The sequence below is a fragment of the Sebastes umbrosus genome (assembly GCF_015220745.1).
Source record: "Sebastes umbrosus isolate fSebUmb1 chromosome 13 unlocalized genomic scaffold, fSebUmb1.pri SUPER_13_unloc_1, whole genome shotgun sequence".
Classification (NCBI taxonomy): Eukaryota; Metazoa; Chordata; class Actinopteri; order Perciformes; family Sebastidae; genus Sebastes; species Sebastes umbrosus.
The window spans coordinates 201,956-226,902 of NW_023618431.1; the positions used below are offsets into that span (position 1 = coordinate 201,956).

The 24,947-nt window shown below is 48.9% G+C and overlaps 1 protein-coding gene across 1 annotated transcript in view; it reads left to right on the forward strand.

The window, feature by feature from the left end:
* ttn.1 (titin, tandem duplicate 1) overlaps positions 1-14,226 on the forward strand; it is a 215,177-nt gene extending 200,951 nt beyond the window's left edge. The window contains 16 exon segments of the mRNA XM_037762617.1: positions 104-403; positions 480-782; positions 2,288-2,590; positions 2,685-3,269; positions 3,356-3,658; positions 3,871-4,170; positions 4,278-4,853; positions 4,945-5,250; positions 5,395-6,000; positions 6,135-9,893; positions 9,896-10,770; positions 10,772-11,033; positions 11,116-11,597; positions 11,675-11,828; positions 12,015-12,374; positions 12,923-14,226. Coding sequence (XP_037618545.1) covers positions 104-403; positions 480-782; positions 2,288-2,590; positions 2,685-3,269; positions 3,356-3,658; positions 3,871-4,170; positions 4,278-4,853; positions 4,945-5,250; positions 5,395-6,000; positions 6,135-9,893; positions 9,896-10,770; positions 10,772-11,033; positions 11,116-11,597; positions 11,675-11,828; positions 12,015-12,374; positions 12,923-13,284 — 9,836 coding nt within the window. The 3' untranslated portion in view covers positions 13,285-14,226.
* The last annotated feature ends 10,721 nt before the right edge of the window (positions 14,227-24,947 follow it).

Genomic DNA, 24,947 nt, shown 5'->3' on the forward strand with positions numbered 1-24,947 from the left:
GGTTCTTCTTGACAATATTACGGCAATCAATACCGAGTATATTATTAACATTTACGTTTCAGGCAATCACGTTGATTGTAACCATGAATTCATCTTTTACCAGCTAAACCTGATGAACCGACGGGACCCATCAGCATCGATGAGATCGATGCCACCACCGTCAGCTGCAGCTGGGATCCTCCAGCCAGAGATGGCGGCGCTCCCATCAGCGGCTACGTGGTGGAGCAGCGTGACGCTCACAGACCCGGCTGGGTGCCTGTCTGCGAATCCGTCAGCCGACCGACCTTCAAGTTTGTGAACCTGATTGAGGGAGACGAGTACGTCTTCCGTGCAGCTGCCATCAATCGCTACGGCACCGGAGAGTACCTGCAGTCTGAGATCGTCACCTGCAGGAGCATGAAGAGTAAGACTTCGTTGCACATTCAGCCGATATTATTATACAGACAGAAGTACGGTAACATGTCCCCCCTCCTCCACAGACGCGCCTGGACCTCCTGGCCGTCCCACCGTCTTTGATGCTTCCCGTGACAGCATGACCGTGGCCTGGAACCCGCCAGATGAAGACGGCGGCCTTGAGGTTTCTGGATACATCATCGAGCGCAAAGAAGTCAGGTCTGACAGATGGGTGCGCGCCAACAAGAACCCCATCACCATGACCAGGTACAGGTCGACGGAGCTGATCGAGGGCCTGGAGTATGAGCACAGAATCACTGCCATCAACGCCAGAGGAGTGGGCAAACCCAGTCTGCTATCCAAACCAGCGGTGGCAACAGATCCCATCGGTAAGAGGAGCTCTGTTATATTTAGATAATTCATAAAAAATCAGGCAGCTGCGAATGTTGAGTCAAATTAAGCCGCAGGCTCCACTGCTGGTGGTGCCCTTCCGTCAATTCCTTTAAGTTTCAGCTGTGCAACCGTACTCCCCCCGGAACCCAAGGACTTTGATTTCCCGTACGCTTTCCAGCGGGAATAATGCTGCAGGATCGCTAGTTGGCATCGTTTTATGGTCGGAACTACAACGATATCTGATCGTCTTCGAACCTCCGACTTTCGTTCTTGATTAATGAAAACTTTCTTTGCAAATGCTTTTGCTTTTCGTCCACGAATTTCACTTCAAGTGGCACACTACGAATTCAAGGCTGAGTTCTTACCACAGCGGCCCGGGAATCAAATCTGCGACAGACAGTAGCTCGCCTCGCGGCGGACCGTCGGCTCGATCCCGAGATCCAACTATGAGCTTTTTAACCGCAGCAACTTTAACATACACTATTGGAACTGGAATTACCGCAGCTGCTGGCACCGGACTCGCCCTCCAATTGATCCTCGTTAAAGGATTTAAAGTGTACTCATTACAATTACAGGGCGGTAAAAGAGTCCTGTATTGTTATTTTTCGTCACTACCTCCCCGAGTCGGGAGTGGGTAATTTGCACGCCTGCTGCCTTTCTTGGATGTGTTAGCCGTTTCTCAGGCTCCCTCTCCGGAATCGAACCCTGATTCCCCGTTACCCGTGGACACCACGGTAGGCACAGAAAGTACCATCGAAAGTTGGTAGGGCACACATTCGAATGAGACGTCGCCGCCACGAGGGCCAGCGATTGGCTTGAGGTTATCTAGAGTCACCAAGGCGGCCGGGGCCCCCCGGATGAGTTTTAAGTCTGATAAATGCACGCACCCTGGAGGTCAGCGCTCGTTGGCATGTATTAGCTCTAGAATTGCCACAGTTATCCAAGTAACGTGAGAGCGATCAAAGGAACCATAATCTTTGAGACAAGCTTGTGCTACTGGCAGGATCAACCTCCAGCCCTCGGGACGCAGGTGCCAGCACGGGGACACCCGCCCGACCCAGTGTGCAGGGTTGCGTTTCGCTCTCAAGCAGGAGCAGGGTCCAAAACGAGGCATCGGGTTTTGTAACGATACAGTCGGGTTTGAGAACCTCGTTTCTGCTCGTACTTTGAGCTCGTCGGGCAGGGCTTTTTATCTGTTCCAGTCTCTCGATCCGAGACTCCGGAACACCCTGCCCAAGGAAATAAGGTCGGCCGAGTCACTGGCTTCACCTGATTCTACTTTTTATTCTGTATTATGAGTTTTACTATTTTAATTTGCATGTTGCCGTCTTAGTACTTTTATTTTGTTTTAGCTGTGTTTTTTTGTTTTTTTATGTGAAGCACTTTGTAACTTTGTTTTGATAAGTGCTATATAAATAAAGTTATAATTATTATTATTGTTATTATTATATCTTTTGTAGCAGCTGCTAAAAGTGCATACATGCTTCTCTTCCCCGCTCAGATCCACCTGGCTGTCCTCAGAACCCGAGGATCACCGATACCACCAAATCCTCCGTGTCACTGGCTTGGAGTCCTCCCGACGACGAGGGAGACGCCAGGGTGGACGGTTACCTGATTGAGATGCAGAAGGCGGGCACCATGGCTTGGGTCAAGTGCAACACCACCCCATCGCTGATCTGCGAGTACACGCTGACCAAAATGCCACAAGGAGAGGAGTTCAAATTCCGTGTGATGGCCTGCAACGCCGGCGGCTCCGGAGAGCCTGCTGAAGTGCCTGGAACCGTCACTGTGACTGAGATGCTCGGTGAGGTTACATTAACACCCGCAGTAAGATCATTTTATCCGTTTAAAAGTAACATAGAATAAAACTGACTCTTGTAACTGTCTTTGTTCTCCAGAATCTCCTGATTATGACCTGGAGCTGAAATACAAAGACGTGTACGTGGTACGCCACGGAGGCGTGGTTAGACTCTCAGTGCCCATCAAGGGTAAACCTCAACCAATCTGCAAGTGGTTGAAGGACAGTGGTACAGTCTCTGCCAAGACCATGATCGCCTCCACGGAGGACGCCAGTGAGCTGGTGATCAAGGGAGCCGAGAGGAGTGACTCCGGCGTGTACGACCTCCTGCTGGAGAATAAGGTTGGCAAGAAGAAGGTTCAAATCAAGGTGAAGGTCATCGGACGCCCAAGCGCTCCAGAGGGACCGATGGTCTTTGAGGAGATCCAGGCCAACTCTGTCAAGGTGTCCTGGAAGACGCCCACGGATGACGGTGGCTCCGAGATCCTGGGGTACATCGTAGAAAGACGTGAAGCAGCCAGGAATGCCTGGTACACCGTGGACTCCAGAGTGACTGACACTCATCTTGTTGTCAAGGGCCTGAAGGAGGGAACAGAGTACCACTTGAAGGTCACAGCTGAGAACTCCTTCGGTATCAGCGCCTCTCTGAAGTCGGAGCAGCCACTGGTGCCCAAGACTCCTCTCTGTAAGTATTCTTCAGTCTGAAGAGTCTCTGAATAGTATGAGACCCTTCATTAGTGACTCAAACAATAATCTTCCTTTTCAAACCAGGTCCCCCTGAGCCTTCAAGCACCCCACCAGAGATCATGGACGTCACCAAGAGCTCTGTGGCCTTGGCCTGGTCCAGACCGAAGGACGACGGTGGTTCTACCATCACTGGGTACTTTGTTGAGTACAAGGTGGTGTCCGCTGAGACGTGGTCCCGACACCAGACCAAGATCGCCTCCACCATGTTTACTCTGTCTGGACTCACCCCTGATGCAGAATACCAGTTCCGCGTTGTTGCCGTCAACAGCATCGGCGAGAGCGAGGCCGGTCCTGTGTCTGACCCAGTCACATGCAAGGATCCATTCGGTGAGTCTCCGCTGATAATTATTAGCACCGTAGTTATTATAGTTGATGGATCGAGACGACCTCCGATACTTGGCTGGAACATCGACTCTCTCCCAGTGGAGTTTTACAGACAACAACACCAGAACAGAAAGAGACACTGTGCCTCTCGTTGGTGTCATTAAGTCGCAAAAACAATCGTTAATTAAGTTGTTTTTTTGTTTCTTTCCTTCCAGACAAGCCAAGTCAACCAGGCGAGATCGACACAGTGAACGTCACGAAGATGGCCATCACCATCCGTTGGCAGGCTCCAGAGTGCGACGGTGGAAAGGAGGTCTTGGGCTACTGGGTGGAGTACAGGAGGTTCATTGACAGCACCTGGAAGAAATCCAACAAGCTGCGACTGAAGGAGAAGGAGTTCATCATGGTCGGACTGGCTGAGGCCACCGAGTACGAGTTCCGAGTGTTTGCTGAGAATGAGAGAGGAATGAGTAGACCTCGCCGGACTGCCACATGCATCAGGACCAAACTGAGTGGTGAGTGCACTGAAATATACACATTTACCCAACATGCTTTACTGTGAGACATTACTGAACGTGATAGACGTGTTTCCTAAACATACGTCCTTGTTTTGTACGTACAGTTGAAACTAAACCGGGTCTGAGAAAGGAAATGGATGAAGTGACTGCCAAGCTCGGCCAGCCTGCCGTCATGAAGTGCCAGATTATTGGCAGACCCGTCCCTGACATCAAGTGGTATCACGACAGCAAGGAGATCGTTGAGTCTCGCAAGTACGAGATGAGCTCTGATGGCCGCAACCACTCATTGTCCATTATGACGGATCAGCAGGAGGACGAGGGACAGTACACCTGCAAGGGCATCAACGACGCCGGAGAAGCCGAGACCACGGGCGTTCTGGTGTTGGAGGCTGCTGCGAGCTTCCACCCCGACTACCCGCTGAAGGAAACCTACTACGCCGGCCTGGGTTCCACTCTGCGCATCCACGCCGTCTACATCGGCCGCCCCGAGCCAAAGATCATGTGGCTGCACGGGGCGAAGACCCTGGAGAACACCGACGACATCAGCATCGAGACCACCGAGCACTACACACACCTGGTGATCAAGAACGTGCAGCGCAGAGTCCACGGAGGCAAATACAGGATCAGACTGCACAACCACTTCGGCAGGGCTGACACCGCATGCAATGTTGAGATTTATGGTATGTCTGTGTGCATTTACTGCAGTCAGTGCAACAAAGTCAAGGTGACAGTGTTAGATTTATAATGTATGTCTAATACCTCTTTTTCCAGACAAACCTGATATGCCTCAGGGTCCCATTGTGCTGGAAGCTCTCCTGAAGAACTCTGTCATCATCAGCTGGAAGGCTCCCAAGGACGACGGCGGCTGCATGATCACCAACTACATTGTGGAGAAACGTGAAGACAAGGAGGGCACTGAGTGGGAACTGGTGTCGTCATCCATCAATGGCATATCTTGCCGTATCCCCAACCTCAGCGACAGCGCCGGATACTTCTTCCGTGTGTACGCCCAGAATCGCTATGGCAACAGCGAACCGCTGGAACTCACTTCCCCTATCCTTATCAAGAGCCAACTGGGTAAGTTTCATCCATGTTTCGAAATATTTCAGAAATGCATATTTTACAATGTAAGCATAGAACTATAATACACCATATCAATTCACCCGTGTACACTACAAAAGTTCTGGCACTGGTTTCTGATTTCAATATTCCTGTCCACAGAGAGACCATCACCACCTCTGTCACCGGCTGTTTCTGGTATCACCAAGGACTCCTGCGTGGTTTCCTGGAGGCCTCCTCTCAGCGACGGCGGCTCCAAGATCAAGAGCTATTACCTTGAGAAGAAGCACAAGAAGGACAAGAAGGAATGGAGCGACTGGACTCCGGTGACCACAGACGAGATCAAACAGACGGTGTTCTCCGTCAAGCGTCTCACCGAGGGAATCGAGTGCATCTTCCGTGTGAAATGCGAGAACCTGGGAGGACAGAGCGACTACAGCGAGGAGACCGCTCCCGTGGTTCCGGCCACGGCCGTTGAAGTTCGTGCTCCCGCCTTCAAAGAAGAGCTGAGGAACATGAGCGTCAAGTACAAGAGCAACGCTACCCTGGTCTGCAAGATCACAGGGAGCCCTAAGCCTGTGATCAAATGGTTCAGACGAGGAAAGGAGATCCACTCTGATGGAAAGAAGATCAAGATCCAGGAGTTCAAGGGAGGTTACCACCAGCTGGTCATCACCGAGGCCGATGAGGAAGACTCCACTGTGTACCAGATCAGAGCCACCAACCAGGGAGGCTCCATCTGTGCGACAATCTCTCTGGATGTTGAAGGTAAGCACACAATTTGTTCAACTAGACCACTGTTTTCTAACACTGACTTGTAAAACCAAATTAAACATATTAAACTAATTTTCAAATTCAAATAAAACACAACATGTCACTTAAACAATTTCTCTCGTCTCTAGTCCCCGCCAAGATCAACCTGCCGAAGAACCTGAAGGACAAGGAAGCCATCCCTGCCCTGCGTGGAGAAGTGATCAATATCAAGATTCCTTTCAGCGGCAAACCTGATCCTGTCATCACATGGCAGAAGGGACAAGATCTCATTGACAGCAATGGCCACTACCAGGTCATCGTCACCAGATCATTCACCTCTCTGGTGTTCACCAACGGAGTGGAGAAGAAGGATGCTGGTTTCTACATCGTCTGTGCCAAGAACAGGTTTGGCATCGACCAGCAGACGGTTGAGCTGGATGTAGCTGACGTTCCCGATCCTCCACGTGGTGTCAAAGCCAGCGACGTCTCTAGAGACTCGGTCACACTGAACTGGGTGGCCCCGGCGAATGATGGAGGCAGCAGGGTCATCAACTACATCATTGAGAAGTGCCCCACCACCGCTGAGAGGTGGGAGCGTGTCGTCCAGTCCCGTGATACCCACTACACCGTCACTAATCTTTTTGGAGGAACCAGCTACCAGTTCAGAGTCATCGCTGAGAACAAATTTGGACAGAGTGCTCCCTCCGAGTCCAGCGGACCCGTCATGACCAAGGAGGACAAATCAAGAGTTCTGCTCTATGACCGGGAGGTTGACGATTCTGGACGTGTGCCTAAGGGCAAGATTCACTCCGATGCCAAGAATATGCACACCAAATATGCCATTGCAGAGGAATTGGGCAGAGGTCAGTTTGGCATCGTCCACCGCTGTGTGAACATCAGCTCTGAGAAGACCTACATGGCTAAATTCTTCAAGGTGAGAGGCGCCGATCAATCAATAGTCAAAAAGGAAATTGCAACGCTGAATATGGCCAAACATACCAACTTCCTGCTCCTCCAAGAGTCTTTCGACAGCCCAGAGGAGCTGGTGATGATCTACGACTTTATCTCTGGCGTTGATATCTTTGAGCGATTCAGCATGACGGAGTTTGAGTTTAATGAACGCGAGATCGTCAACTACATCAGGCAGATCTGCTCAGCTCTGGAGTTCCTGCACGCTGAGAGCTACGGACACTTTGACATCAGACCTGAGAACATCGTGTACGCGACTAGAACCAGTTCGAATGTGAAGATTATTGAGTTGGGCCAGTCCAGACACCTGACTCCTGGAGACCAAATCAAGATCCAGTACATCACTGCAGAGTACGCTGCCCCTGAGATCCACCAGTGTGACATGGTTAGCACAGTCACTGACATGTGGTCTGTCGGTGTCCTCGCCTATGTGCTCCTCAGCGGACTGAATCCATTCACAGCTGAAACCAACCAACAGATGATTGACAACATCTCCAACGCAGCCTACAGCTACGATGACGAGTCCTTCAAGCAGGTCAGTGTTGAAGCATTGGACTTCACAGACCGCTTAATGACCAAGGAACGTAGGCATCGTATGAATGCTGCTGAGGCTCTGGCGCATCCTTGGCTGACCAAGCCTGCAGAGGAGATCAGCACCAGAGCAATCCAAACAGGCAGGCATAAGAGATACTACCAGACGATGGTGAGGAAAGAGTGGAAGACGGTTGTCTCTGCAGCTCGTATTGCCAGCGGCGGCTCCATCAGATCCCAGCGTGGCGTCTTTGTTGCCAAGGTGAAGATCGCTCCGTTTGAACACGGTCCCATCGGAGGCCAGATCGGCCATGCGGTGGTGAATGAGGGAGACAACTTCAAATTCATCTGCAACATCGACAACTATGATAGCACTACTGAAGTGACGTGGTACTGTGGTGTCAGGCAACTTGAAGCTGGTGCCAAATATGAAATAGAGTATGAGGATGGCCTAGCCGTGATCACCATCAACAAGGTCACAAGAGCCGACGATGGCACCTACAGATGCAAGGTTGTGAATGAGTACGGAGAGGACAGCGCCTACGCAGAGATGTTTGTCAGCGGTGTTAGATCTTACCGCGACTTCTTCACCGCCCGCGTGGTCAAGAAAACAAAACGCAGAATTGACACTGCCAGAATGCTTCAGAAGCCTCCAGAGTTCACCCTTCCTCTGGTCAACAGCACCGCCTACATTGGCGAGGATGTGCGCTTCGGCGTAACCATCACGGTTCACCCTGAGCCTCGTGTCATCTGGCACAAATCCGGACAGAAGCTCGTCCCCGGACAAGATGAAAAGAAATACACCTTCATCAGCAACACGGGCCTGTACCAGCTGATTATCCACAAACTCGATGTAGAGGATGATGCTGAGTACAGCGTCGTGGCCCGTAACAGGTACGGCGATGACAGCTGCAAGGCTCGTCTTACCATTGTTCCTCGACCTAAACCAGCGGACCTCACCCTGAGGCCCATGTTCAAACGCCTGCTCGCAAATGTCGAGTGCAGGGAGGGCCAGAATGTGCGCTTTGAGATTAGAGTCTCAGGCCATCCCATGCTGAAGTGGGAGAAGGATGGCACGCCTTTAACCTTTGGACCATCTATTGAGGTTGTCCACGAGGGTCTGGATTACTATATCCTACACGTGAAAGACACTCTCCCCGAGGACTCTGGTGTGTACAGAGTTACTGCCACCAACTCTGCTGGATCCGCCAGTTGCCAGGCCACGCTCAAAGTAGATCGTGCCACTCATGTAAAGAAGGAATATGAGCTCAGCGAAAAGGAGAAACAAAAGATAGCTGGAAAGAAGGAATTAGAGAAAAAGGTGAGGCTGTCTCAGATCCTGTCCGACACTGTATTTATACCTCTACCCCGATAGCGGTACAAGCTGTCAGGGAGGGCGGCCACCATGTTCAAACCTGCAGTGACCACAAAGAAGGGCGAGAAGACTGAAGCTGAGATACAGAAAGAAAAAGAGGAGAAGAAGAAGCGGGCGGATGAGAAGAGGCTGCGTATGCCCTACGACGTCCCGCCGCCTCGTGTCATTAACCCGGCCGTTCTTGAGGTAGACTTGGAAATAAAACACTTCCAGCCGCTCTCTGACATGAAATGGTACAAGAAGCTGCGGGATCAGTACGAGTTCCCCGAGCCCATGGATAAAATCAAGCAGAAGAGGATGAAGCGTATTCGCCTCTCCAGATGGGAGCAGTTCTACGAGGTGCCCATCAGGATCAAGGACCAGTATAAGCCTAGGTGGCGCATCTCGTCCTTGACTCAGGATGACTTGGAGACCGTGAGGCCCGCAAGGCACCGCACTCCGTCCCCTGAGATGGAGGCCTATCACCGGATCCGGAGGAGGTCCCTGGGCGATCTTTCAGACGAGGAGCTCCTGCTCCCCGTGAACGAGTACCTGTCGATGAAGAGAACCGAGGAGGAGAGGCTCCGTCTGGAGGAAGAGCTGGAGTATGGTTACTCTGCTTCTCCACCCAGCCTCAGCCCGGTTCGCTTCGAGCTGTCCGCCCTGCGTCCCTCATCTCCCAGAAGAGTCCACAGCGACGACGAAGAGGGAGAAGAAATACGCAGATATGACTCCTACCGAATTCCATCTAAGTACGAGGCTGGCCCGAGTTACGTTCAGCTCCGCCAGCGTCACGACAAAGCCACGTACAAACCTCCAAGACAGAAATCGAGGGTGTATGAAGAGAGAGAAGATCAAGAGCTGCTGCGCCCACATACAACCGTTCAGAGGATGTCCGCCTACAAGAGTGAACTCAAGCGTATGGAGTTTGAGGAGAAGACCCGAAGCTTGAGAAAGGAAACATCTGTCACTGTTGCGACCTACTCTGAGGATGTTGAATCTGAGCATGTGTCAGGTATTACCTCCGAATATATTCCTAAACCAATCAAAAGCTCCAAATGCCTGAACCAGAGAGGAGGAGATCTCCTACTGCAGTCAAGACTGACGTGACCTTTCCTAGAGTTGATTTTGCTTCCAGGTATGAGGAGAGGAAGCAGGCTCTGAGATTAGAGAGGAGATCGGTGGAGAGGACGTTCGAGGTGGTGACACAGGCTCCCTTCAGCCTGGACCACGGCCCACGTATTACCATCAGGATGCGATCTCATCGTGTACCCTACGGGTCCAACACAAGGTTCACCCTGAATGTCCAGGCCAAGCCGGAGCCGGAGGTCAAGTGGTTCCACAATGGAAAAGAGATTCATCAGACCAGCAAATACCACATGACCAACATCAGTGGCGTTCTGACTCTCAAGATCAGCAACTGTGAGACCGAAGATGCCGGCACTTACCGCGTGGTCTGCAAGAACACCATAGGAGAGACTTCTGACTACGCCACGTTGGATGTAGCCGGATCAGAATACTCCGCCTTCTCTTCACGCCGCGGAGACGAGGAGCCTCCATCCTCCCATCTGCCAGAGATGACCAGAACAGAGGTGTATCACGTCTCCTCCTCTAAAACAACAGTGAAGGAAAGTGTGACTGAAAGTGTGAAAGAGACCACCACCGTGGTTGAGAAGCGAAGGGAGAAGCCCAGCACTCCTGCTAAGATCCTCACCAAACCCCGGTCCCTGACTGTGGAGGAGGGAGGCCTCGCCAGGTTCGAGTGTGATGTGGATGGCGAACCAGCACCTTCTATTACATGGATGCACGAAGGAGCGGTTGTCGGTTCCTCTGCCCGTCACCACATCGTCTCCACTCAGTACAACTCCTCCTTCGAGATCTCTGCTGTGGAGATGTCGGATGAAGGCAGCTACACTCTGCTGGTGGAAAACCGCCGGAGGCAAACAAGAGGCCCATTTCACTCTGACCATTCGCAAGTCTGAGTCCAAGGAGAAGGTAGTCACCACTACCAGAATCACCTCCCCAGAGGCCAAGTCCCCTGAACCAGTCAAATCTCCTCAGAGAGTCAAGTCCCCTGAGCCAATCAAGTCACCTCAGAGAGTCAAGTCTCCGGTCTCACCAAAGTCCCCGACACCAAAGTCCCCCACTCCCAAATCCCCAACTCTATCCGAGAAGGAACTGGGGACTGTACGAGGTAAGATAACACCTGCTACTGCCCTTCATTCAGCATTCACACTGTTTCCTACCATTAACTCCTACATTTATTTCTGTTTTAGGCTCCAAAACTAAAGCTGAGATCTCCGAGGAAGTCATGAAAAAGGAACTGGTCGAAGAGGAGATTCTGTCCTCTGTGAAGGAGGTGAAGTCCTCTCACAGCCAGATGTCCATTACAGAGGGCCAGTCCGTGACTCTGAGGGCCAACATCCCCGGGGCCTCCGACATCAGGTGGATCCTGAACGGGGAGGAGCTGGTTAACTCAGACCAGTACAGATACGGGGCGTCTGGGAGCGACCAGACCCTGACCATCAGGTCGGTCGGCCAGTACGAGCAGGGGGTCGTCACATGTCAGGCTCAAACCAAGCGAGGCCTGGTCCGGTGTCAGTTTGATACCGCGGTCACGGCCAAGCGCTCGGACGCACCCCACATCCTGGTGCAGCCCCGGTCCCAGAACGTGGACGAGGGACAAAATGTCAAATTCACATGTGAGATAGCGGGAGAGCCGTCCCTTGACGTGGAGTGGTTGAAAGACAACATGATTGTGAGTCTTCAAACTCTTTTTTTTAAGGTAAATGAAACAACAGAAACCCGACCTGACACAACTCTCTCTCTTTACAGATGTCTGTCACATCAAACATCAGGCTGAGCCGCTCCAAGACGCTGTACACTCTGGAGATTTGTGAAGCCACAGTGAAAGACAGCGGGAAATACACTATAAAAGCCAAAAATCAGTTTGGACAGTGCTCTGCGACATCCTCCCTCAACGTCCTCAGTAAGTCTCTACTGCATTAACTGTCTGTCTGTGTTCATCTGGCCTGGATGCTAAAGTTTGTGATGAAAAATGGCACTTTGATTGCACCAAAGAAACATTTTAAATCTCTGGCACCTGAGCAGCCCAGCTTACACTCAGTGTTCTGTACTCATATGAGAACTGTGCTTGTCATTTGCATCCTCACAGCTCTTGTTGAAGAACCAACAAGAATGATTATTGTGGAGCAAAGAGCTTCTACTGAATCTGCTGCTGCTGCTGCTGCCAGCATGCAGAAACGTTTCTCTGGCTCGTCGGTTCATATGGAGGCAGCTTCCATGCAGGCCGGCAGTTACAGCAGCAGCTCCCGCTCTGCTGCCACCGCCACCGAGTATTCATTTGAGAGCATGTCTGCGACTAGCATGTCTGCCATGATGGCTGAGTCAATGGTTTCCATGAGCTCCAGCAGCCAAATGATGGAAATGTCCGCTCACTCGCATGCCGAGGCCTCCTCCTCTTCCTCCTCCTCCTCCTCCTCGCTGAGGGCGCTCACAGCAGGGGGCAAAACAGGTGAGATGCTTTTTAGAAGATGGCTGAATCCAGTTAGCTCACCAACGAGCACCACGAGAGGACACCAAGCTCTTAGGGATGTCCGTGAGGATGCAACAAATGAATCTGGTGTGATAGGCGACTAATCTACCAACCAAACCCAGACGGCAGGCAGAGTGAACATAACGCTGCTGCCGGGTGAAAACCAGATTCCTCCAGAATGTAAACCTTCCATGAAAGAAGAGCTGAAGAAGTTATCCTTCAGTTGGAGGAACACGGTTTTGACCGATGATGACTCTTATTATATATGAAAATATTAGATAATGGTTTATAACAGTAGAATAGATAAAAGGTTCAAGATGAGCAAGTGGATGAGTTTCCTTCATAAAAGCTCCTTTATTGTTGATTAAAGATTATTTGTGTTGATGTGAAGTAGGGGTGGAACGGTTTGTGTATTTGAACCGAACCGTTCCACCCCTAATGTGAATCCGTCTGCCTGCTCTGTGATGTCATCATTTATCACCACCTCCTTCGTCACTGACCTCGTTCTCTCTCCTCGTCATCAACAGGCACTCCTCCAAAGATCGAAGCTCTTCCGCAGAACGTCAGCGCCGAGCCGGGCAAGTCCCCTGACCGTGGCGGGGGCGTTCTCCGGAGACCCGGCGCCCTCCGTCCAGTGGGTTCGCTCGGGTCGGAGCCTCCCCGACGGGAACGAGCGCTGCCACGTGGAGAACACCGCCGACCTGTCCACCCTGGTGATCTCCGCGGTGAAGGAGGGCGACGCTGGAGCGTACACCCTCCGACTGTCCAACGAGCTCGGCTCCGACTCCGCGACCGTAAACGTTCACGTTCGGTCCATGTAAAGAAAAAAACCCAAAAGTTAATTTATTCCCCCGTTTCCCGTCCAGAACCCTTTTACTTAGTGAATTAGCAACGATAACCTTCCGTGATAAAGATCTGGATTCTTGTAAATATGAACTATTTTTGTACCATCTTGACATTAATTTATGCCAAACTAGACTAAAGTCTAACGTTGTTATAAAATGTGCCATATTGGACAATTATGACTTAGAGGAGTTTTGAACCACTTTTCTGTGACATGTACATAATGTATATAGCCGAAGTTAACGGTTATGAGGAATGTATGCATTGTTATTTATGACAATAATATGAACTGAAACTAAAGCTAACAGGAGAAAGTTCCAGCAGGAACGAATACCCTGTTGACCTGAGAACTAAACTCTGCGCCTCAACGATAAGTTGAAGTCTAAGATTGCCTCGGCAGGTAGAGAGGCTCCCTGCCGACGTCCTGAAACACAAAGACAGTTATTGTTCTGGACACGCTGCGATGTCTGCGTGCGATATTACAGTTTCCTACGAGTTGTACCGTGAGCGTAAGACCCCGAGTGCTGTTTGCATCACCCTCATGTACGCAGCACGACGCGGCCTTGTGCTCAGACCGACTGTGTCGTACCACCAACGATTTGATGACCCGCTGAGAGGGCGAGCGGCCTGCACTCTCAGCGTTTTTTATTAAAGAGCGCCGTTTCTGCACAGGACGGCCGGACGGCTCCTTCAAAACGTAACATCTCCTGGCTAGAATGAAGGAGGAAGCCGCCGCCGGCTCTGCTGTGCAGACGCAGCGCCGTCTCTCGGAGGATCTCTAGCTAACGTGTTGTTGTGTGTTGGAGTGTTTTTGTAGCTTGTAGTCGGTAGTCAGGGTCGTCTTCAGTCGCCACGGGGACGCCACCTCCCGCGAGACACGACAGAAGTCACGATGTCCTGCTCTTTGATTTATTGATCTGTTGAACTGTATTTCATCCTCCTTGAGTTTTATGCATTTCTGATTTAATAAAGCATGTTTTCAGCACGACGGACGAGTCCTGGTCTGTTTCTCTGCTCTGACATGAATATGTCTTTAAAACATAAAAATCAAACAAGAAAATCAAGCAGTTTATTATCTGTTGCAGGAATATTATTCTGCCTTAATAATTAAATATATAATCAAATAGTTAACAACACTGATACGTTTCTGTTTGTCATAATCCATTTTAATAATAATCACGTAGTTTTAGAGCCCATCTAAAAGTGAAAGATCAAATATTAAAACACATTATTTACATTTACAAGTTGTCCGTCTCCGACCGCTCTCGGCTCTTCTCATTATAAACATTAATATGACGTTTGTTTTTTAATAATAAAGTGATAGCTGAACAGAACCAGTTCTGTGTTCACTGAAAATCTCCAAAACGATTCAACTCTGCTGTTTTTAAGGAAGATATAAAATCAATAAAACACACACTTCCTGTAAAGATGTTTCACAATAAAAGTCCTTCAACAGCTCAACACATATCCGTCCCTTTAGTCGGAGGCTTTTAATGTGAAATGAGCAGGAAGTGTGAAGTCTAGAAGTGATAAAATAGAGACTGGGGAAGCCACCTCTGGGGCGGTGCGGTGTATGGGGGACAGGGATCGACCGTAGAACCGGGTCCTTGGGGGGACCAGGGAGGCGGGGCCTGATCAGGGCTCGCCTCAGCAGAGTGATGAAGATTCAACATGAACCAGACGAGTCGTCCAGCTCCTCCTCTTCTTCTTCCACCTCCACCTGAAGCACGTTGACGTCGCCCAGCGCCGAGAACCAAACGCACGTTATCAACGCTAACGCTAACCGCCACCCTCAACCAGAGACGGGTCATCACTGTCATGTACAAACAGGGTCAGTTTGTTTATAGTCTGAAGAAACAGGGATGCACCGATACCCGATACCGATACCGATACCCGATACCAGTATCGGTACCATGCATGAAGCAGACCCGATACCCGACACTGGTATCGGGTCTGATACTGTGCTCATGTACTCGTACTCGCAAAACAGCTCCGATAACACTTTACGGCAGCGTGATGTTAACCACTGGTCACATTCTTTCGGGTCCTCATGCTCCACCTCTCCGACGGTGTGGGTGAGACGGGCCGGTGGTGCGCCTGACCCCGCAGGGCCGGGATCCAACCTCAGCCGGCGCACGCCGGCCCTCACTTTCATTGCTCCACGGGGTTTTGCTTGCACCCTCTGACTCGCGTGCGTTAGACTCCTTGCTCCGTAGTCACGCGTCTGTGTTCATGACGGGTTGGGTGGGTTGCAGACAGTCGCGCCGGGAGCAGGGGGCCGCCCCCGGCGGAGAGAGAGGGAGCAACCCTTTGTCCACGGTGCGGCAAGGTCCAAACGGGGAGCGCAGTAAAGCTGCGGTCGCGAGCCACCTTCACCCCGAGCCTTTCCAAGCCGACCTAAAGCCGGTGGCGGCGCACCGCCTCGTATGCGGGACTCCCCAGCCTGCCGTGTGTCGCTCACACCCTCCAGCTGGCTGTTAACGAGGCTCTTTAGACACAGAGAAGTACTCGTATCGGTACTCGGTATCGGAGAGTACCCAGATGTAAGTACTGGTACTCGGTCTGAATAAAGTGGTATCGGTGCATCCCTAGTAAGAGATGTGATATAAATATAATCTAGAATATGATGTGTGTGTGTGTGTGTGTGTGTGTGTGTGTGTGTGTGTGTGCGACATGTCTAACCTCCTGTCAGTTAGTCTAGCTGCTAGCTGTTCGCTCCTCCGTGTTGTTGAACCGAACCGTTAATATGAGCGAGCAAAACGAAACTGGGCCTTTACCATTTACGATTTTATACGGCTCAATTCCTCTCCTCGATTCCTCTCCTCGATTCCTCTCCTCGACTCCTCTCCTCGATTCCTCTCCTCGACTCCTTTCCTCGATTCCTCTCCTCGACTCCATTCTTCGACTCCTCTCCTCGCGACTTAGTCCCGCCCCCATGAGATGCGAGCAGAGGAGGCGAGGGAAAGACTCGAGGAGAGAGGAAACGAGGAAATATGCTTTAAGAGACATGAGATGTCGTTTCCTCTGAAGCGTCACCTGAAGCGACGTCCGTTTCTGATCACAGCAGCAGCTGATCACATCTGGATCAGCTGTCAGTCAGCTCTAACAGCTGTTTGTGTCTGAACTAATATTAATAATAGTAATAAAGACAGTCAGTTGTTCTCAGTATCAGAGCAGCAGTGTTTCCTCTCTGTAGCCTGTTACCTGTTAAACATCTGCACATGAATAACATCTGGTCTGTATTTCTACTGTGGACTGAGTCCTGCTTAGAGGACCAGGAACCATCTCTACTGTGGACTGAGTCCTGCTTAGAGGACCAGGAACCATCTCTACTGTGGACTGAGTCCTGCTTAGAGGACCAGGAACCATCTCTACTGTGGACTGAGTCCCGCTTAGAGGACCAGGAACCATCTCTACTGTGGACTGAGTCCTGCTTAGAGGACCAGGAACCATTTCTACTGTGGACTGAGTCCTGCTCAGAAGACCAGGAACCATCTCTACTGTGGACTGAGTCCTGCTTAGAGGACCAGGAACCATCTCTACTGTGGACTGAGTCCTGCTCAGAGGACCAGGAACCATCTCTACTGTGGACTGAGTCCTGCTTAGAGGACCAGGAACCATCTCTACTGTGGACTGAGTCCTGCTCAGAGGACCAGGAACCATCTCTACTGTGGACTGAGTCCTGCTTAGAGGACCAGGAACCATCTCTACTGTGGACTGAGTCCTGCTTAGAGGACCAGGAACCATTTCTACTGTGGACTGAGTCCTGCTCAGAGGACCAGGAACCATCTCTACTGTGGACTGAGTCCTGCTTAGAGGACCAGGAACCATCTCTACTGTGGACTGAGTCCTGCTTAGAGGACCAGGAACCATCTCTACTGTGGACTGAGTCCTGCTTAGAGGATCAATATCTTTATATCAGATTCATTATTAGTGTCTGTATTTATTGATATTCTGACACTAGAAGTTATTTATCAGGCTGAATGTTTCAGAAATGTAAATAATGGGAAACAACATGTTGACACAAACAACCAGTCTAATTAAAGCTGATAGCACACAGGTGAGGCCACCTGCTGCTGATCACCTGCTGATCTGCTGCTGATCACCTGCTGATCACCTGCTGCTGATCACCTGCTGATCTGCTGCTGATCACCTGCTGATCACCTGCTGCTGATCACCTGCTGATCACCTGCTGCTGATCACCTGCTGCTGATTGACAGGTTGTGTTTCTGTCTTTAGTTGTTAACTGCTAGCTGATAGGTGTTAACAGTTAACTGTCAACTGATAGCTGCTAGGTGCTAGCTGCTAGGTGCTAGGTGCTAGTTGCTAGCTGCTAGGTGCTAGGTGCTAGGTGCTAGGTGCTAGTTGCTAGCTGCTAGCTGCTAGCTGCTAGCAGTTAGTTGCTAGCTGCTAGTTGCTAAGTGCTAGCAGTTAGTTGCTAGCTGCTAGGTGCTAGTAGTTAGCTGCTAGCTGCTAGGTGCTCGCAGTTAGTTGCTAGCTGCTAGTTGCTAGCTGCTAGGTGCTAGCAGTTAGTTGCTAGCTGCTAGTTGCTAGCTGCTAGGTGCTAGCAGTTAGTTGCTAGTTGCTAGCTGCTAGGTGCTAGCAGTTAGCTGCTAGTTGCTAGCTGCTAGGTGCTAGCAGTTAGTTACTAGCTGCTAGTTGCTAGCTGCTAGGTGCTAGCAGTTAGTTGCTAGCTGCTAGTTGCTAGCTGCTAGGTGCTAGCAGTTAGTTGCTAGCTGCTAGTTGCTAGCTGCTAGGTGCTAGCAGTTAGCTGCTAGTTGCTAGTTGCTAGCTGCTAGGTGCTAGCAGTTAGTTGCTAGCTGCTAGTTGCTAGCTGCTAGGTGCCAGCAGTTAGTTGCTAGCTGCTAGTTGCTAGCTGCTAGGTGCTAGCAGTTAGCTGCTAGTTGCTAGTTGCTAGCTGCTAGGTGCTAGCAGTTAGTTGCTAGCTGCTAGTTGCTAGCTGCTAGGTGCCAGCAGTTAGTTGCTAGCTGCTAGGTGCTAGCAGTTAGCTGCTAGCTGCTAGCTTGTCTTTCAGCATCTCCTGAGGATCAATAAACATGGATCAGCAGGACAACGAGGTAAAACTGAATTCAACTAATTATGTTTTCACTAATACCACATATCTAATGATGTTTATAACGTCTCAAACACCAGAACCGTAGAACATATAGAGAACCGTAGAACATATATAGAACCTTAGAACATATATAGAACCTTAGAACATATATAGAACCTTAGAACATATATAGAACCGTAAAACATATATAGAACCGTAGAACATATATAGAACCTTAGAACATATATAGAACCGTAGAACATATATAGAACCGTAGAACATATATAGAACCTTAGAACATATATAGAACCGTAGAACATATATAGAACCGTAGAACATATATAGAACCTTAGAACATATATAGAACCGTAGAACATATATAGAACCGTAGAACATATATAGAACCGTAGAACATATATAGAACCTTAGAACATATATAGAACCGTAGAACATATATAGAACCGTAGAACATATATAGAACCGTAGAACATATATAGAACCGTAGAACATATATAGAACCTTAGAACATATATAGAACCTTAGAACATATATAGAACCGTAGAATGATGATGAATACTTTCACACCAAACTACATTAAAAACTAAAGAGTTTAGAGCTGTAACAACCTCCTGCTGTCAAACTGTTTAATGTGTCCAGACTGCATTAATAACCAATTTAATGTCATTATAAACATTATATATAATATTCAGCATGTCTCCTACAACATTTCCTCATATTCAGTTTCACACCAAACGACATTTAAAAAACGTCACAGTTTAACATTAGTTTAGTGCTGAACACGCCGACCCAGCAGATATAGACAGGATCCACTTCATTCAGCTTCATATCTCTGTGTTTGACTTTATTAAAACCTATAACTACTTTAACTGTTCTTATGATCTACTATCTAATGAACAGTCCATTATAAACTAAGCTTTGGCCTCCTCCAGACGGATAACGGGACTTCTCATCATGAATAACAGACGCTCTGGATCTCTGCTCTTTATTCAGTGATGAAGTGAACTGGTGATGTCTGGATGGATCTACAGCATGGGGACGGCATGCTCAGTGTGAATGAACAGGCAGAACATGAACAGATACAGCAGGTGGTACTCGGTCCCATATGAAAGTACAACGTGTCATTAGAGTATTTACACGGCTGGAAAGAAAGACATCCCAGAAGGACAAAGAGCAGTTCAGTATCTACTGCTTACACGGTTAGCCGTCCTGCTTCTGGAATATGATAACTCAGATATGATCTAAACATTACACAACAAATAACAACAATGATGAAGCTTTAGTGGAGGCTGAACACGGTTACATCTGTTCATCCTAAATGTAGAAATACAGATGCAGATGCTAGAGAGCGTTATGAGGACTGTGAGCTACAGGTAATGACTTTAAAGGGTTAAACCAGACAGTTCAGACTGAACTCAACCAGTTAGCACGATGCTAAACGTCTTCAGCTTCAACTCAACCAGTTAGCACGATGCTAAACGTCTTCAGACTGAACTCAACCAGTTAGCACGATGCTAAACGTCTTCAGCTTCAACTCAACCAGTTAGCACGATGCTAAACGTCTTCAGCCTGAACTCAACCAGTTAGCACGATGCTAAACGTCTTCAGCTTCAACTCAACCAGTTAGCACGATGCTAAACGTCTTCAGACTGAACTCAACCAGTTAGCACGACGCTAAACGTCTTCAGCTTCAACTCAACCAGTTAGCACGATGCTAAACGTCTTCAGCCTGAACTCAACCAGTTAGCACGATGCTAAACGTCTTCAGCTTCAACTCAACCAGTTAGCACGATGCTAAACGTCTTCAGCCTGAACTCAACCAGTTAGCACGATGCTAAACGTCTTCAGACTGAACTCAACCAGTTAGCACGATGCTAAACGTCTTCAGCTTCAACTCAACCAGTTAGCACGATGCTAAACGTCTTCAGCTTCAACTCAACCAGTTAGCACGATGCTAAACGTCTTCAGCTTCAACTCAACCAGTTAGCACGATGCTAAACGTCTTCAGCTTCAACTCAACCAGTTAGCACGATGCTAAACGTCTTCAGCCTGAACTCAACCAGTTAGCACGATGCTAAACGTCTTCAGCCTGAACTCAACCAGTTAGCACGATGCTAAACGTCTTCAGCCTGAACTCAACCAGTTAGCACGATGCTAAACGTCTTCAGACTGAACTCAACCAGTTAGCACGATGCTAAACGTCTTCAGACTGAACTCAACCAGTTAGCACGATGCTAAACGTCTTCAGACTGAACTCAACCAGTTAGCACGACGCTAAACGTCTTCAGACTGAACTCAACCAGTTAGCACGACGCTAAACGTCTTCAGCCTGAACTCAACCAGTTAGCACGATGCTAAACGTCTTCAGCTTCAACTCAACCAGTTAGCACGATGCTAAACGTCTTCAGACTGAACTCAACCAGTTAGCACGATGCTAAACGTCTTCAGACTGAACTCAACCAGTTAGCACGACGCTAAACGTCTTCAGCTTCAACTCAACCAGTTAGCACGATGCTAAACGTCTTCAGCTTCAACTCAACCAGTTAGCACGATGCTAAACGTCTTCAGCCTGAACTCAACCAGTTAGCACGATGCTAAACGTCTTCAGACTCAACCAGTTAGCACGATGCTAAACGTCTTCAGACTGAACTCAACCAGTTAGCACGATGCTAAACGTCTTCAGACTGAACTCAACCAGTTAGCACGATGCTAAACGTCTTCAGACTGAACTCAACCAGTTAGCACGATGCTAAACGTCTTCAGACTGAACTCAACCAGTTAGCACGATGCTAAACGTCTTCAGACTGAACTCAACCAGTTAGCACGATGCTAAACGTCTTCAGACTGAACTCAACCAGTTAGCACGACGCTAAACGTCTTCAGCTTCAACTCAACCAGTTAGCACGATGCTAAACGTCTTCAGACTGAACTCAACCAGTTAGCACGATGCTAAACGTCTTCAGCTTCAACTCAACCAGTTAGCACGATGCTAAACGTCTTCAGCCTGAACTCAACCAGTTAGCACGATGCTAAACGTCTTCAGCTTCAACTCAACCAGTTAGCACGATGCTAAACGTCTTTAGACTGAACTCAACCAGTTAGCACGATGCTAAACGTCTTCAGACTGAACTCAACCAGTTAGCACGATGCTAAACGTCTTCAGCTTCAACTCAACCAGTTAGCACGATGCTAAACGTCTTCAGACTGAACTCAACCAGTTAGCACGACGCTAAACGTCTTCAGACTGAACTCAACCAGTTAGCACGACGCTAAACGTCTTCAGACTGAACTCAACCAGTTAGCACGATGCTAAACGTCTTCAGCTTCAACTCAACCAGTTAGCACGATGCTAAACGTCTTCAGACTGAACTCAACCAGTTAGCACGATGCTAAATGTCTTCAGCCTGAACTCAAACAGTTAGCACGACGCTAAACGTCTTCAGACTCAACTCAACCAGTTAGCACGACGCTAAACGTCTTCAGCTTCAACTCAACCAGTTAGCACGATGCTAAACGTCTTCAGCTTCAACTCAACCAGTTAGCACGATGCTAAACGTCTTCAGCTTCAACTCAACCAGTTAGCACGATGCTAAACGTCTTCAGACTGAACTCAACCAGTTAGCACGATGCTAAACGTCTTCAGACTGAACTCAACCAGTTAGCACGATGCTAAACGTCTTCAGCTTCAACTCAACCAGTTAGCACGATGCTAAACGTCTTCAGACTGAACTCAACCAGTTAGCACGACGCTAAATGTCTTCAGCCTGAACTCAACCAGTTAGCACGATGCTAAACGTCTTCAGACTCAACCAGTTAGCACGATGCTAAACGTCTTCAGACTGAACTCAACCAGTTAGCACGATGCTAAACGTCTTCAGACTGAACTCAACCAGTTAGCACGACGCTAAACGTCTTCAGACTGAACTCAAACAGTTAGCACGATGCTAAACGTCTTCAGACTGAACTCAACCAAGTTAGCACGATGCTAAACGTCTTCAGACTGAACTCAACCAGTTAGCACGATGCTAAACGTCTTCAGACTGAACTCAACCAGTTAGCACGATGCTAAACGTCTTCAGACTGAACTCAACCAGTTTAGCACGATTGCTAAACGTCTTCAGACTGAACTCAACAGTTAGCACGATGCTAAACGTCTTCAGCCTGAACTCAACCAGTTAGCACGATGCTAACGTCTTCAGCTTCAACTCAACCAGTTAGCACGATGCTAACGTCTTCAGCCTGAACTCAACCAGTTAGCACGATGCTAAACGTCTTCAGACTGAACTCAACCAGTTAGCACGATGCTAAACGTCTTCAGACTGAACTCAACCAGTTAGCACGATGCTAAACGTCTTCAGACTGAACTCAACCAGTTAGCACGATGCTAAACGTCTTCAGACTGAACTCAACAGTTAGCACGATGCTAAACGTCTTCAGACTGAACTCAACCAGTTTAGCACGATGCTAAACGTCTTCAGACTGAACTCAACCAGTTAGCACGACGCTAAACGTCTTCAGACTGAACTCAACCAGTTAGCACGACGCTAAACGTCTTCAGACTGAACTCAACCAGTTAGCACGACGCTAAACGTCTTCAGACTTGAACTCAACCAGTTAGCACGACGCTCTAACGTCTATCAGCCTGAACTCAACCAGTTAGCACGATGCTAAACGTCTTCAGCTTCAACTCAACCAGTTAGCACGATGCTAAACGTCTTCAGACTGAACTCAACCAGTTAGCACGATGCTAAACGTCTTCAGACTGAACTCAACCAGTTAGCACGACGCTAAACGTCTTCAGCTTCAACTCAACCAGTTAGCACGATGCTAAACGTCCTTCAGCTTCAACTCAACCAGTTAGCACGATGCTAAACGTCTTCAGCCTGAACTCAACCAGTTAGCACGATGCTAAACGTCTTCAGACTCAACCAGTTAGCACGATGCTAAACGTCTTCAGACTGAACTCAACCAGTTTAGCACGATGCTAAACGTCTTCAGACTGAACTCAACCAGTTAGCACGATGCTAAACGTCTTCAGACTGAACTCAACCAGTTAGCACGATGCTAAACGTCTTCAGACTGAACTCACCAGTTAGCACGATGCTAAACGTCTTCAGACTGAACTCAACCAGTTAGCACGACGCTAAACGTCTTCAGCTTCAACTCAACCAGTTAGCACGATGCTAAACGTCTTCAGACTGAACTCAACTCAACCAGTTAGCACGATGCTAAACGTCTTCAGACTGAACTCAACCAGTTAGCACGATGCTAAACGTCTTCAGACTGAACTCAACCAGTTAGCACGACGCTAAACGTCTTCAGCTTCAACTCAACCAGTTAGCACGATGCTAAACGTCTTCAGACTGAACTCAACCAGTTAGCACGACGCTAAACGTCTTCAGACTGAACTCAAACAGTTAGCACGATGCTAAACGTCTTCAGACTGAACTCAACCAGTTAGCACGACGCTAAACGTCTTCAGACTGAACTCAACCAGTTAGCACGATGCTAAACGTCTTCAGACTCAACCAGTTAGCACGATGCTAAACGTCTTCAGACTGAACTCAACCAGTTAGCACGATGCTAAACGTCTTCAGACTGAACTCAACCAGTTAGCACGATGCTAAACGTCTTCAGCCTGAACTCAACCAGTTAGCACGATGCTAAACGTCTTCAGCTTCAACTCAACCAGTTAGCACGATGCTAACGTCTTTCAGACTGAACTCAACCAGTTAGCACGATGCTAAACGTCTTCAGCTTCAACTCAACCAGTTAGCACGATGCTAAACGTCTTCAGACTGAAACTCAACCAGTTAGCACGACGCTAAACGTCTTCAGACTGAACTCAACCAGTTAGCACGATGCTAAACGTCTTCAGACTGAACTCAACCAGTTAGCACGATGCTAAACGTCTTCAGACTGAACTCAACCAGTTAGCACGATGCTAAACGTCTTCAGACTGAACTCAACCAGTTAGCACGACGCTAAACGTCTTCAGACTGAACTCAACCAGTTAGCACGACGCTAAACGTCTTCAGACTGAACTCAACCAGTTAGCACGATGCTAAACGTCTTCAGACTGAACTCAACCAGTTAGCACGATGCTAAACGTCTTCAGACTCAACCAGTTAGCACGATGCTAAACGTCTTCAGACTCAACCAGTTAGCACGATGCTAAACGTCTTCAGACTGAACTCAACCAGTTAGCACGACGCTAAACGTCTTCAGCCTGAACTCAACCAGTTAGCACGATGCTAAACGTCTTCAGACTCAACCAGTTAGCACGATGCTAAACGTCTTCAGACTGAACTCAACCAGTTAGCACGATGCTAAACGTGGACTTCCTGCTGGACTTCCTGCTGGACCTCCTGCTGGACTTCCTGCTGGACCTCCTGCTGGACTTCCTGCTGGACCTCCTGCTGGACCTCCTGCTGAGTTCTGATATCAAACACACCCGTTGCATATGTTGCTAGCTAGCTAGCTACGGCTAACATCTGGAATGTCGGGCATCGTCTTCGACAATGAACCAGAACTAGATGGACCAGGTCTAGATAGACCAGAACTAGATGGACCAGGTCTAGATAGACCAGAACTAGCTAAACCAGGGCTGACTAGACCAGGTCTAACCAGACCAG